The sequence below is a fragment of the Carica papaya genome, chromosome 5 (genome assembly GCF_054855325.1).
Source record: "Carica papaya isolate Zhongbai chromosome 5, ASM5485532v1, whole genome shotgun sequence".
In the NCBI taxonomy this organism is placed as follows: Eukaryota; Viridiplantae; Streptophyta; class Magnoliopsida; order Brassicales; family Caricaceae; genus Carica; species Carica papaya.
The window spans coordinates 12,876,376-12,888,595 of NC_142313.1; the positions used below are offsets into that span (position 1 = coordinate 12,876,376).

Below are 12,220 nucleotides of genomic sequence, written 5' to 3' on the forward strand. Positions count from 1 at the left end.
ACACAAAGACAAAGAACACATGAGTATTCGCAATGTGATTTAGTACATTCTTGAGGATCTTGCCGAAAATGCCTGAAGTAGCCTAATCACTTGAGTGCTCCAGCCCTACGCTAATCCCAACCGAGGATTCCTCAACTATCTTTGATATAAATGATGGCCTTTTTTTATCTCATCTGTATTCCAATCAAAGGTTGAAGATCCATTTTCCCACATAGTTTGTCGGTCAAACCAGGAATCAAGGTTCGAGCATACAAGTCTAAGTCCTAGATGAGAAAGGTGATGTTCGCTAACCACCTATAGGGTATCTATATATCTTGTGTACTTTTTTCCAAATGAAAGGATGAAACTATTATTTTCTTCTAAACCACATTTGCCTTTATTAGTAAAGAAGACAAAAGAATAAGGAGCAATATTTATTCTATCTTCAAACTCATTCTTAGGTAGCCCAAGTGCATCCATCGAGGAGGTCTTTTTTTTAGATGCTACGTTAGCCTCATTGACAATATCGGCATCGGTAGCATTCCATTAACATTACAATATTGTCTATATGAAAATTTTTCTATGGTGTAAAAATTAGAAAAAGCTTTGTGGAAGGCATATCTTAGGTGATTATGACTTGATAAACCTATATAAAAAAAAACCTTTACTTTGCCACTAAATGTGTATATCTATTTTTTTCCAACATGTGTCTTTCTATAATATAAGATTTACTTGGTTAGAATGAGACAGTAAATAAAAAAAACTATAAAGTAGAAATAATAAATAATTTGTAATAAAAAGATGAGATAATTAATAGGTATTAGAAAAGATACGATCATAATCCCTTATCATCGAAAAGAAGAGATAACATAATAATTAATAAGCCTTGCTAGAACTAGTTGAACTCATTTTGCCTTTTCCATTCTATCATGAATGATTGAATTCAATGTTGCCAATCATGTTTAAAAGGGAAAAAAACATAATATGGTAAGCAGTCTCTCTCCCCTCTACAACAAATTTTGACTTCCATAAAATCCTTCACTATTATTTATATCAATTAAAACAAAACCCATCATATCCTACTTACTTTTCAAAAATAAAAATTAAAAAAAAAAAAAAAAAGCTAACATCATGTCTTACTTTCCTTATTCTTTCCTCCCATTCCAAGTACCTGGCATACACCATAACATTGCCATTTATTATTTATTAATAATCAACAGAAACTTTTTTCTTTTTGTATTTCAATGAAATTGAATTATTTTTAACTCAAAATGACATAATAATACTTTTAATTACAAATATTGCGGCTATACCCACTTAATTATTTCCCGTTCCGTATAGGAAATTAATATCAGCATACTCAACTGTTCAAAATAAATTCGTGCAAAAACAAACTGAAAAAGAGAAGAAAAAAAAAAAAGAAATTCAGACCCAGATTGGAATGAGCACTCAACATGCTTTTAACTGTTCTTGGGTGCGAGCCTGGACTTGATTTTCTCAATCTCCTTCGTCCCAACCTGGAAAGCCTTGGTGAGAACATTATCAGGCACAGCAGGTGTAGATCCAAATAGAGTAGCCGCGATGGACTGAGTTCCCGGCAACTGGCTATTGAAGGCTGAAATGACGGCGGCGGGTTCTTTCCCATTATTCTTCTGGAAATGAACCAGGCCTCTCGGGAACACAAAGATCTCACCTTTCTTGATTGTCTTGCTGAATAACTTGTTGCTGGTGGTGAGAAACCCTACATCCAACTCACCTTCCAGCACGAACACCATCTCGGTGGCTCGTGGGTGCGTGTGCGGTGGGTTAAGACCACCGGCCTCGTAGTCGATCCGGGAGAGCGAGACGCCCAATGTGTTGAGACCGGGAATTTTCTCAACGTTAGCACCTGTTACGACCGAACCCACCGAGTTATTTATGGTGGCCGGGTTGGCCAGGCCGTCGAAGAAGAAATCGTCTGCTGAAATGTTGGCCGTCGCCTTGCAAACAAAGCCGTTAATGGTGATTCCTGTAAGAAAATAAATATATTGAGAAAACCCAATTGTTAATTGTGATAAATTGTGGTGGGTGAGGAGATTTACAGTAGATTGATATATATATATATATATGTATATACCTGAAGTCCGATCGGCGACGCAAAGGTCCTGAAGCATATCGGGATCGTTACCGATGATGGAAGAAATGGAAGAGAGGATTAGGAGAGATGCGAGGAGGTTAGCAATGGAGGCCATAGTTGAAAATTGAAGGAAGATTGGGATTAGTTGGGTTATGGAAAGTTGAGAACTTGGTTGACTTTTATACTGCGGAGAAAATTGTTAAAAGAAAGAAATAAATGGTGGATGTATGGAGAGTGATGGAATACCCAAAAAAAAAAACAAAAAACAAAAAACAGAAAAACAGTGTAGAGGAGACTTGAAAGAGATGATCTTCTTGATAAATCCAAACCAAGTTAACATGGAAGATTGAGTCAGTAGTTTGGTTTCATCATATTTCATTTTTTGGTTGTTTATATGCACTTGATGTTATTATAATTAGCTTAATTAGGAACAAAATTAGGAATATCCTAATTGGTGGAGTTGTATTCTCTAAAGAAGAAAAAAGAAAAAAGAAAAAAAAAAAAAAAAAAAGGAATGCAGTTGTTGAATGGTCATGTTCATTGTCTTGCAATTGTAGGTGGCATGGCTCAAGCCTGCGCCAGGTAAGATGCTTTGTCATTAAAAAAGGGGGAAGAAGTATTGACTTAAAAGCTAATATTTACAAAACTCAGTAGCTCTAAGTTCTTGCATTTTGCGATAAATTAACAAAAGACATGGAAAAGACATTTGTTTTTAAATTATTGATTTTAATCCTTTAAAAATTCAACCTCAATAATGAGTTAAAAAGTGCAAAACAAAAACAAAAGATTTATTCCATTTGTTTTTCTTTTTAAATTTTAAAATGAAAGTCATTACTAAAAATTCAAAACAAATGGTTCTTCACTTGGCATCATCCCTTTGTTATGGAGGCAAAAGTTTTCACTTAGCAAAACTCTTGGCCTAATTAATGGAAAGATGTCACTTTAATCTAATTTGCATACTCATACAGTTTCTTATTTTTTATTATTATTATTATTTTTGTTACTCTCATATATCTTATTAAATCTAATATATATATATATATATATATATATATCATATTAAAACTTATTCTGTGATGCTTTTATATAATAGTTATCTATAATGCCCAATCTAACACATAGGTTAGATCTCCCATTACCCACTTCTGGATCACCTCTCTTTCTTATTAGTTTTGGGTTAAATACTCATTTTGGCTCCTTTGTGCAATTATTATTATTCCTCATACTTTAGCTCTTCAGTTATATTAGACACCAAATTTGTTGTTAATTAGTTAGTAAAAATTTCAATATTTTGTGTATCTTTTATCTTCATTTCTTTCGTTAATAATGATGTCTAAGAATTAGAATATACTTTTTTAAGGTACCTCTTTTGTTTGTACCTAAATTTCTCAAAAGAAAAATATATTTGTATTAAAAGCTTGTACTTTATACGTAACAATACACAATTTTACCTACAAAGCTAAATATTTTATAAATCAACTTCTATGAAGAATGTAGCATACTTTCACGGGTTCCCAACATCATGCTTGTAACTTTTCCCATTGGCCTATGCATCACTTTTCTTATCTCCTAAACTGTTTATAATGACCCAAACTACCATCTTTGTGACATAGCCAATATTAATTTAGAAGTTCAACTCCCATTAAATGATAAGTAGGTAATATTCATAAATGATTGAAGGTCACTAGAACAATGCTTTCTCATTGCCCTCTATGTTCATAAATTTTGACACATAGAAACCCTCACCCATGTCAAGTAGGTTAAGTTATTCGTAATGCTATAAATTTAGACTTATTCTTTTACATGGTGGAATTCAAAATAGTTCTTATTGAGTTACGATAATCACTTTTTACCAAAATAAACTCACACCTTGGTTATTGAACATAGGAACTTTACCATTTGGAATTCCCTAAATGTTTAGATCTGGTATCTCATCTTAAAAGTTCTTTCAATCTCCCTTGGTAATAGATTATGTGTTATAAGTATTAAAGAGAGAATCATTTAGTAATTTTATTCCTGTAGGACATCTCTTCTAGTGATAAGAACTTGATTTCACAACCACATCAGTAGTTGTCCTTACCACCACAAAATCCAAAAAGTTCCCTTCTTAATAGTGCTTCAGTTCACCTGTTTTCCTTCCATAAACTTGTGTTTCTCATTTGGTAGTTTGACAACATACCCTCTGATTGGATGATGGTATTTCATGGTTAATTAATGTAATGTATGATATTTGGATGAAGAAATCTTATTTGTTTCCTGATAATATAGTTATTTAAGGGTGTTTTATGGTATCCAAAAGATAAATTTTAGACGAATTTTTAAAACCATTAATTCAGTAATTTTTGATGGACTCATATTTTTGATTCAGTTATACTCTCATTAAATTTTGTTAATTCTTATTTTACCCTAAAAAAACTCTCATTTATTTACCAACATAATTATTTAAAACACTTTTTAATTTTTTATTTCTTAAAATAATTTTAAATTTAATATAATAATATGTAATTATAATTATTTATTTTTAATATATGAATAATTTTAATTTATTAAAATAAAATTAATATGGTAATATAAATAATAATTATATATTATAAAAATATAATAGTTTAATGTGATAATATGTAATAATTATTTATTTAAATATAAATTTAATTATATTTTTATATATATTATTTTTTATTCAATATTACATATAATAAAGTAATGATAAATTGATAATTTAACTGAATATACAATCATACCGTCTTATTAATTCAAATAAAATAATTGTCAAATATGATATAATTTTATCATTACCATCATATACATTAATTGCCGGCTACAAAATTTATACAAAGAGAGCAAACAAAAATTGTTAAAACAATATATTACTTAACCTCTATACAACTTAGGCACATTCATTTGATCAAATTGTTTCCCAAATTATATATTCCGGGACAATTCATTACAATCTTATTATTCTTTTTCTTTTTCCAATGCAGGATGTGTAAGATTAAAATATATATATATATATATATATATACATACTAACATACACAATACTTTCACACAAACACATAAATTACAAGGTATAGTTACTTTGGCCAGAAGGTCCTCGAAAGTTGTAAAATAAGAGCAAAGATAGGAAGAGAAATACATAGTACAGCATGCATGGTTCTCCCTTTTATGGCCACTGCACTACATCAAATTCCTGGGATTAATGCGCACATGGTAATGGAAACAAAAGAATCAGCACAATACCTTTTTTTGGGATAGTCCCTCTTTGAGAAATTTGTACAACAGGCACTATTAAAAATAAAATAAAATTCATCAAGAAAAATAAATTGTCTTTTCTTTCCTTTCCTTTCCTTTCCTTTATTCATACTATACTACAATTGTACCAGAAAGGCCAAAGACTAGCTAACTTGTGTTTCAGTACTGATAGGGCATGGCCTCCTACAATCTAGAACAACTGTGACTATGCTGGGAAGAAAGATTCCGACCCTAAGTACCCTATTTTTCGCATTAATTCCGACTACCTCCACCCCTAAACAGCAAAAAAAAAAAACAAAGAGGTATAGAACTCTATTCTCTAATTTTCTGACTAAAGCTTAAACCAAATGATAGGGAGGACATTAACAGATTTCTATACAAACACTGCTGTGAAGAGGAGACTGCATGCTATGCAATCCACGCTTGGCACCATTGCTTTCAACCAAACCAATGGGCTAATACAGTTAAGGTGCGGCCCTTCTGTAGGATGTACTATACACCATGCTGCCTTATAAGAGAACAAAATTTTTATAGTTCTATTAAAGGAAAAAAATTGTAAAGACTGAGATTCTCATTTCCAAAATAGATGATTTACCCCTTGCTTGAAAATGGTTACAACGCTCAAACAATATGCAAATATGAAAAACCAAAAAAAGAAAATCATCCAGATGATCTCCAAATCCTACCCTCCAAGGAAACTACCATGACAGAAACATCATCATGATATTTACGTCGATCTCCATGAGGAATATCAAGCAAATCATGAAACTCCATTCCTGCACCAACCAAATTCAGTGATCATTACATTACAAACAAGTAATCAGGATTCAGGAGGAAGTCAGGCAGTCTGATACTGCATAGTATTCCAAATTCACAAACTGCACATGTTTCTTTTGATATGCTTTTCTTTTTCTTCAGAGAACAATAATTCTTTCTATTGTGATCTTTAGGAGTTGGAATCAAGAGATAAAATTTTGCAATTCCAACTTCCAATTAGTTACCATTTCAAGCACACCACATTGAGTAAAACTTGTCATGCTTCAACTATAAATGCCAGAAGCCTAATGAGATTAAACAGAATAAGAAAGTAGATCCACTTACCATTCTTTTTGGCTGCTCGGAATAGAAGTTCCGCAATGAGATATTGTGCAGGATCACCTTCTGGCACATTTTCCATGAACCATGTGACATGGGCAACTACCTCTTCATTGCTGAAATATTGATAAAGCCCATCAGAAGATAGTACCAGGAATCGGTCGCTTGAGGTTAGCCGATGGTGAAGAACAAAAGGGATACAGCTCAGATATGGAGCAGTTCCTACATAATCAATCCGAAACATTTCTAGCAGAGCTTCATTACAAGTTGGCTGCAAAGAAAGCCAATCGATTCATCATGCCATAGATGACAGAACCAATAACAGACATTATATGCAAAGAAATACCTATTATATATATGTATTGAAGGTCAATAGCAGATAGTAATTGATACTTGACAGGACAGGTAATACCCAAGAACTGAAAGTAAGCACAATCAATACACCAGAAGGTTCCTGACATAGCATCTCAACCTGTTTTATTAAATATATTTACCCAATAATTCTAGTGGTTGATATCCCTGAAATGAACTAGAAACGCCAGTACAGAATCACAAACATATGGAAATACATGTGCATTTACACACTCAAATGTACATATGAAGGTGCCGGTTCGTTAATCTGATACACAGATAAATTAACAATTTTGTTCTCTCTTCAGACCACAACTGCAACTTAGACGCTCAAACCCTGCAACACATGCTATAAATAAATTTCTTGAGCTTCCCCGAATTTTTAGATTTCAACTTTGTTTAGATTTATTCTAATACGAGGGGGGTAAAGGCCCCTGTGTTAAATTCCAGGCCATAAGACTAGTCTTCGATTTATCACATGCAGATTGGCACAATCTTTGGAACTTCTCTTTAGGCCCTAGTTCAATTTATTTGCAGTATAAGAAAAGCACCTAGCATATCCCAATTCACATGTTCTATGCATAGACAGTACAAAATCGTGTGTAAGTCTACCAGTAAATTGCCCCAGTGATTTTTCTGGAGTGGTCTTGGAGTCATTTTGTGAACCCATTATCAGAACTCAAGTTGGTTTCTTCCACATCCTACTATATGCTGAGGCCAATTGAAATCCCACCTACTTAGTGGGGTTGCTTCTTATCATTAATAGCTTATACAATAACTTTATAAGATTTAACAAAAATGAAGCAAGATATCTTAGGGACTTCCAAAATGAGTACTACAAATAGCATAAACATAATTATACATAAATACATGTATATTCCTAAGAACAGTCCTCATTTGATGACTATTTACCTCCATGATTCTTTTTCACAATTTACATGGTACGGAAACTCAAATTTCTTGACCTAAATATACTAGATTTCACTATCATTTCAGCACTAATCTTTCACTACATTTTATTTATGATATTGACATCCAGTCCAGATCTAAAATCTACCACATCACAAGAGGCCGTCTTAATTTCAGCCAGAAGAAAGAATAAAGCAATTGCTACTCTCATTGTCAACAATATCTCTACTGCACACTTTTCCAACAGACCGTAATCTTGCTGCTATTTATTATTTTCCCCATTTTTCCCATATATGAAATCCAGTCAATTGATGGAACCAGCATGCTACTTGGACATAATTAAATCATAAAATAAGTTACAGTATGAGCATCACACTGCAAGGAAAGTGAGAGATCAAAGTTACAAGTTCCACCAACCTTCTTCAAGAACCCAGCACCAAATGCTCTGGTCACCTTAAGTTGGCCTTTCACTCGATCATTTAGAATAGCTTGACTGTCATCCGGATGTTCAGCTTTTATCCTTAAAATTTCCTGTATTAAGGAAATCATCAAGCAAGATTTTTAACTAATCAACTGCTAAACTAAACAAAACTTTTTTCTTTTGTTTCAATACATTTCTACTTCGGAGCAGTCAATATTTGGTTTGATTTAATAATAAGTGAACTTGTTTTCGACAGATGGAGTGGTGCAGTATTCCCATTAATAATACAAAGAAAAAAATGAGAACTAAAGAAAAAATATTTGCTGAGATTTAAATTCGCATGGAAGTTCTGTGTGCTCTTATCTTCAAATCTACCATAAGAAACTTCTATTTTCCTGAGGTTCAGCACATTCATGTATTTGCAAGACATATATGGCACCACATTCCAGTTTGGATTTCCGACACCATCGCATGGCAAGTACACAAAATGTCAGTTCAAAGAAAATTTTATCTTACAATAACAAAGGAAGTGTCTCACTTGTCTATGTGTAAAAGATCAAAAGAGTTCAGATATTTGTGCACCTTTAAGGACTAAAAATCTTTTTTCCCAGTGTGTACAAGTGCACAGTCAACTGATAAATATCTATGAGCAAATTGGAAAAATAATATCCAATAGAAAACAAATCTAAAGTTTTCAGAGGAAGTGGAAGCACACCTGTTCAACACTTGTGCTGTGATCAGTTGAAAGTTGAACTGCCCTCATCTTTAATCGGCACATTGAGATGTCCCGGTTCTTATTTATCATATTAACCTGACTGGTTTGATTATGCATTGGAGACTCCTCGGATATTCTGTCCAGCTCCATTCGCACTAGTGATTCTCTGGACCTGTTCCTATGCCTTAGATCATCCTTTGCAAAATTGGGATTAGGTTGGCGATCACTAGGCCTTTCTTGTGCCAAGATCACACGACTATCACCAAGGTTCATGACATACACATCCTGATCCTTCATTAGCATCACCAGGACGCATGATCCCATCAAAGCAAGCTCTGGATTTGTGTCACGAGACATCTCCACCATTTCCATATATGCATCTTCAGTACTTTCAAGAGCTCTAGCCATTGCTCCTAAAACAGCACCATGATCGACAACTCCAGATCTGCATCTCCTAATAGGTCCCATGGACTCCACCATTCTCTCGTCAACATAGGTATCTTCTCTGTGCCAATCATAACTCCAAGGAAATAGCTTCTTCCTTAGAGACTTCTGTTTCCGGTACATTCTTCTAATCTTTGAGCCTATCAAAGATGTCCTTGTACCGTGCCTTTGCCCTGAGACAGAAAGGCCAACTGAAGTACCTTCATTAATAGAATCCTGTCCATTCCCTCCACCTTCTCTGGAAGTAGATAGATCTCCACCCCGATGGTTTGAACTGCCTCCCTTGAGGTTCAGCAACTCCCGCGAATCCTTATTATATGGATCTTTCTGGCACTCAGATAAATCCTCAATTCTGTTTTCAACCTCTAGAAATGAGAAAGAACCGTGTCCCTCCCATGTTTCCATCTGAAGTAGCTCATAGAGCCGCATGCTTTTACTGCCTTGACCAGCTGAATTTGCAGGAGGAACAGAAACAGATGCAGCACCTGAGATGCTAGGATTTTCACAAGTAGAAGATTGTGATTCAACTCTTCTCCTATTTTCATTTTCCTCAACTATTTCAGTATTTGATGACTGAACACTGACAGTTCCAGGATCACATGATTCCTCTGCTCCAGAAGAAGCTACTTGACTCAACTGAGAATTTGGCTCGTCATCTTGGCTGCAGTGAAAATCAGCATCAGCAGTTCTAGCTTTAGTAAGTTTGTCATCTAAAGGCTTATCCTCATAATCCCAAAGCAGCCCTTCCAGTTCTTTATCTATGGCTTTATAGAGATGGCTCATCAAAAATTCTGGTGCATCTGGTCCACTAAAACCATCATATATACCAATAAACAACCATCCCTGTTCTTCTGAAAGCACAACATGAACCCTATCTTCACCAGCCTTGCCATGAGCCCATTGCAAGTTACGACTATTCCCATATTCCCCTTCGGATGGTCCAATTTCCAGACAGTTTCTAGAGGCTTCTGTTCGAAATTTTGGCTCCTTGGCATGCCATGCCAATTGGGTCACAGGATGCAAAAAAAATCGATTCATACAACCTGTTCCCATTGAATGTTTTGAGAAGGTTCTGGAAAGAGTGCTTCTCATCGGCCCACTCACACTTCTCATGAAATGCTGGAATCGAGGTCTTCTACGTCCACGTGCAAGTGGAGCAGAGAAGTTGGATTTATCAGTAGCATCAAGAGGCCCTGACATTGCCCCCTTCTCAATTGGACCAGACATAGAACCACCTCCCCTATCTAAAGGACCAGAAGCAAAACCTCTTTCTAAGGGTCCAGACATGAAACCGTTTAAAGGTCCAGACATGAACCCGTTCAATGGTCCAGACCCACGAGGTACTGGCTGCAAAGGAATTGCAGCAAATGAGGAGGTGCTCTCAAATGATGCAGCAGGTTCTTGAACATCACTGGCAAACAATGCACTCTGATTACCAGTCCTAGCCGTAGAGACATTAGCACTAACAGATGCCCCAGATATTGTCTTAAATGTGGTCTCAGAGAAACTTTTGTTGGGTCTATGTAAGCTTGAAGGATCCTCTACGGTTTCATGCCTAAAAGACCCACTCAAAGTTTCAGAATCAAGGGCACTTGAATCAACAGTAAACCTCTCAGAATTTGATGGAGTAATAGCAGGAGAGTCAAAAATCGTAGGCCGAACATAACAAAATGAATGGCCTAATCCTTCATCCAGCGGCTCAAGGAATTCTAAATCAACATCGCTTTTCCCATTGAACGGCACGAAGCAACCAACAACACGCGAAGTGCCGTTACCCATCACTTACGATAATAGAAAAAACCTCTCAATCCAGACCTCTAATACGGAGGGTTTATGTGATTTTTCACCATAAGCAAATAGATACTGAACGAAAGAAGTCGAAGGAAATATCAAATACCCAATAAACCCCTCAACCACCAAATGATTTATCTGGAAATTACGCATCATCAAATTCTCACACTCAAAGCATATAAACACAGTCCCAAATACACAACAGTTCCTGATAAAATCAAAGCAAACACAAAGTTCAGGTGGTCAGCTGTGTGAGCAGCTGAATTCTCCAAGAAGTAGAAAAACAAAAGAGTGAAACAGAATAGATAGAGAAAGGGCAATAACAAAAACAGTGAAATGGTGGTGATCTGACCTTGAGAAGACTGTTGGAGCGTGAATAAAGCAGTGGATCGAGCACAACCCGTAAACAGATCTAAAGGAGCGGCATGGGACAGTAAATGGAACACATCAGATACAAACAAAGACACAAAACCCATTTAGATTTTTATGGAATCTGACAAAGTACCCAGAAAAAAATAACAAGGTCAGATTGATTCGACCCATAAGACTTAATCATGCAGACATGAGCAACTGTGCAAAATCTTCATTACTCTTCTCAATGAGCAAAACCCAGGAGAGATTTTTGGTTCTTTCTTTTTAAAAACAAAAAAAAAAAAAAAACAAAAAAAGAAAACAAGGAAAACAAAGAAGAAGGTGAACAGAAATGGAGAGCGAAGAGCTCTCCTGCTGGCAAATTAAAAAAAGAAAATCAAAAGCAGAGGAAATGTGAGTGTTGGTTGAAATATTAAACCCAGAAAAAGAAACGATTTGGTCTTTCTGAGTAAGAAGAATCAAAGTTGAGTTCATCAAGGAGAGGAGGGGGGGGAGGTTCTCTTTCTTAGGGTTTTCAAATGGTTTGGGAGGGTAAAAAAACTGAAAAAAGAAAATGAAAAATTATTTAAAATAATTACGTTGAAAAGTTGGGAATTGGGGGTCTTTTAATTTCGTTTTTCTTTTGAGGATTTTGAATTTTTAAAGTTTTCCATGCAAATGATTGGTGGTGTTGGAGTCAAATAAACATAACACATCATCATGATCGTCAATTTGGTGGGGACACTAATCCTTAAATTTTTTTTTTTAATTAATTAATTAAATTTTCAATTATTCA

At 34.9% G+C, this 12,220-nt stretch overlaps 2 protein-coding genes across 3 annotated transcripts; both read right to left on the minus strand.

Annotated features, from left to right (window-relative positions):
• Positions 1-1,234: 1,234 nt before the first annotated feature.
• On the minus strand, positions 1,235-2,485 carry LOC110820030 (germin-like protein subfamily 2 member 4). Its single transcript, XM_022049401.2, has 2 exons — positions 2,096-2,485; positions 1,235-1,987 (listed from the first exon to the last, which is right to left on the minus strand). The coding sequence occupies exons 1-2, from the start codon at positions 2,208-2,210 to the stop codon at positions 1,440-1,442; spliced, it is 663 nt and encodes a 220-aa protein (XP_021905093.1). The 5' UTR covers positions 2,211-2,485; the 3' UTR covers positions 1,235-1,439.
• A 3,367-nt stretch (positions 2,486-5,852) lies between these two features.
• Positions 5,853-11,999, minus strand: POL (Protein phosphatase 2C family protein). Of its 2 annotated transcripts, XM_088219494.1 has the most exons (5): positions 11,426-11,996; positions 8,839-11,281; positions 8,120-8,233; positions 6,449-6,713; positions 5,853-6,123 (listed from the first exon to the last, which is right to left on the minus strand). In XM_088219494.1, exons 2-5 carry the CDS (start codon positions 11,059-11,061, stop codon positions 6,008-6,010), a joined length of 2,718 nt encoding a protein of 905 aa, XP_088075620.1. In that variant the 5' UTR covers positions 11,062-11,281; positions 11,426-11,996; the 3' UTR covers positions 5,853-6,007. The 2 variants fall into 2 exon arrangements, with proteins under 2 accessions (XP_088075620.1, XP_088075621.1); XM_088219495.1 differs by lacking the exon at positions 5,853-6,123 and having other exon boundaries at positions 6,517-6,558; positions 11,426-11,999.
• Positions 12,000-12,220: the final 221 nt, after the last annotated feature.

What these genes read in the sequence shown, in the direction of transcription:
- LOC110820030 (XM_022049401.2), bottom strand. Translation starts at nt 2,210, where the DNA reads ATGGCCTCCATTGCTAACCTCCTCGCATCTCTCCTAATCCTCTCTTCC. An exon ending in CGTCGCCGATCGGACTTCAG is followed by an intron (nt 1,988 to 2,095) that starts GTATATACATAT and finishes ATTTTCTTACAG; the next exon opens with GAATCACCATTAACGGCTTT.
- POL (XM_088219494.1), bottom strand. Translation starts at nt 11,061, where the DNA reads ATGGGTAACGGCACTTCGCGTGTTGTTGGTTGCTTCGTGCCGTTCAAT. An exon ending in GTGCTGGGTTCTTGAAGAAG is followed by an intron (nt 6,714 to 8,119) that starts GTTGGTGGAACT and finishes CTTTCTTTGCAG; the next exon opens with CCAACTTGTAATGAAGCTCT. An exon ending in CCGAGCAGCCAAAAAGAATG is followed by an intron (nt 6,124 to 6,448) that starts GTAAGTGGATCT and finishes TGGTTGGTGCAG; the next exon opens with GAATGGAGTTTCATGATTTG.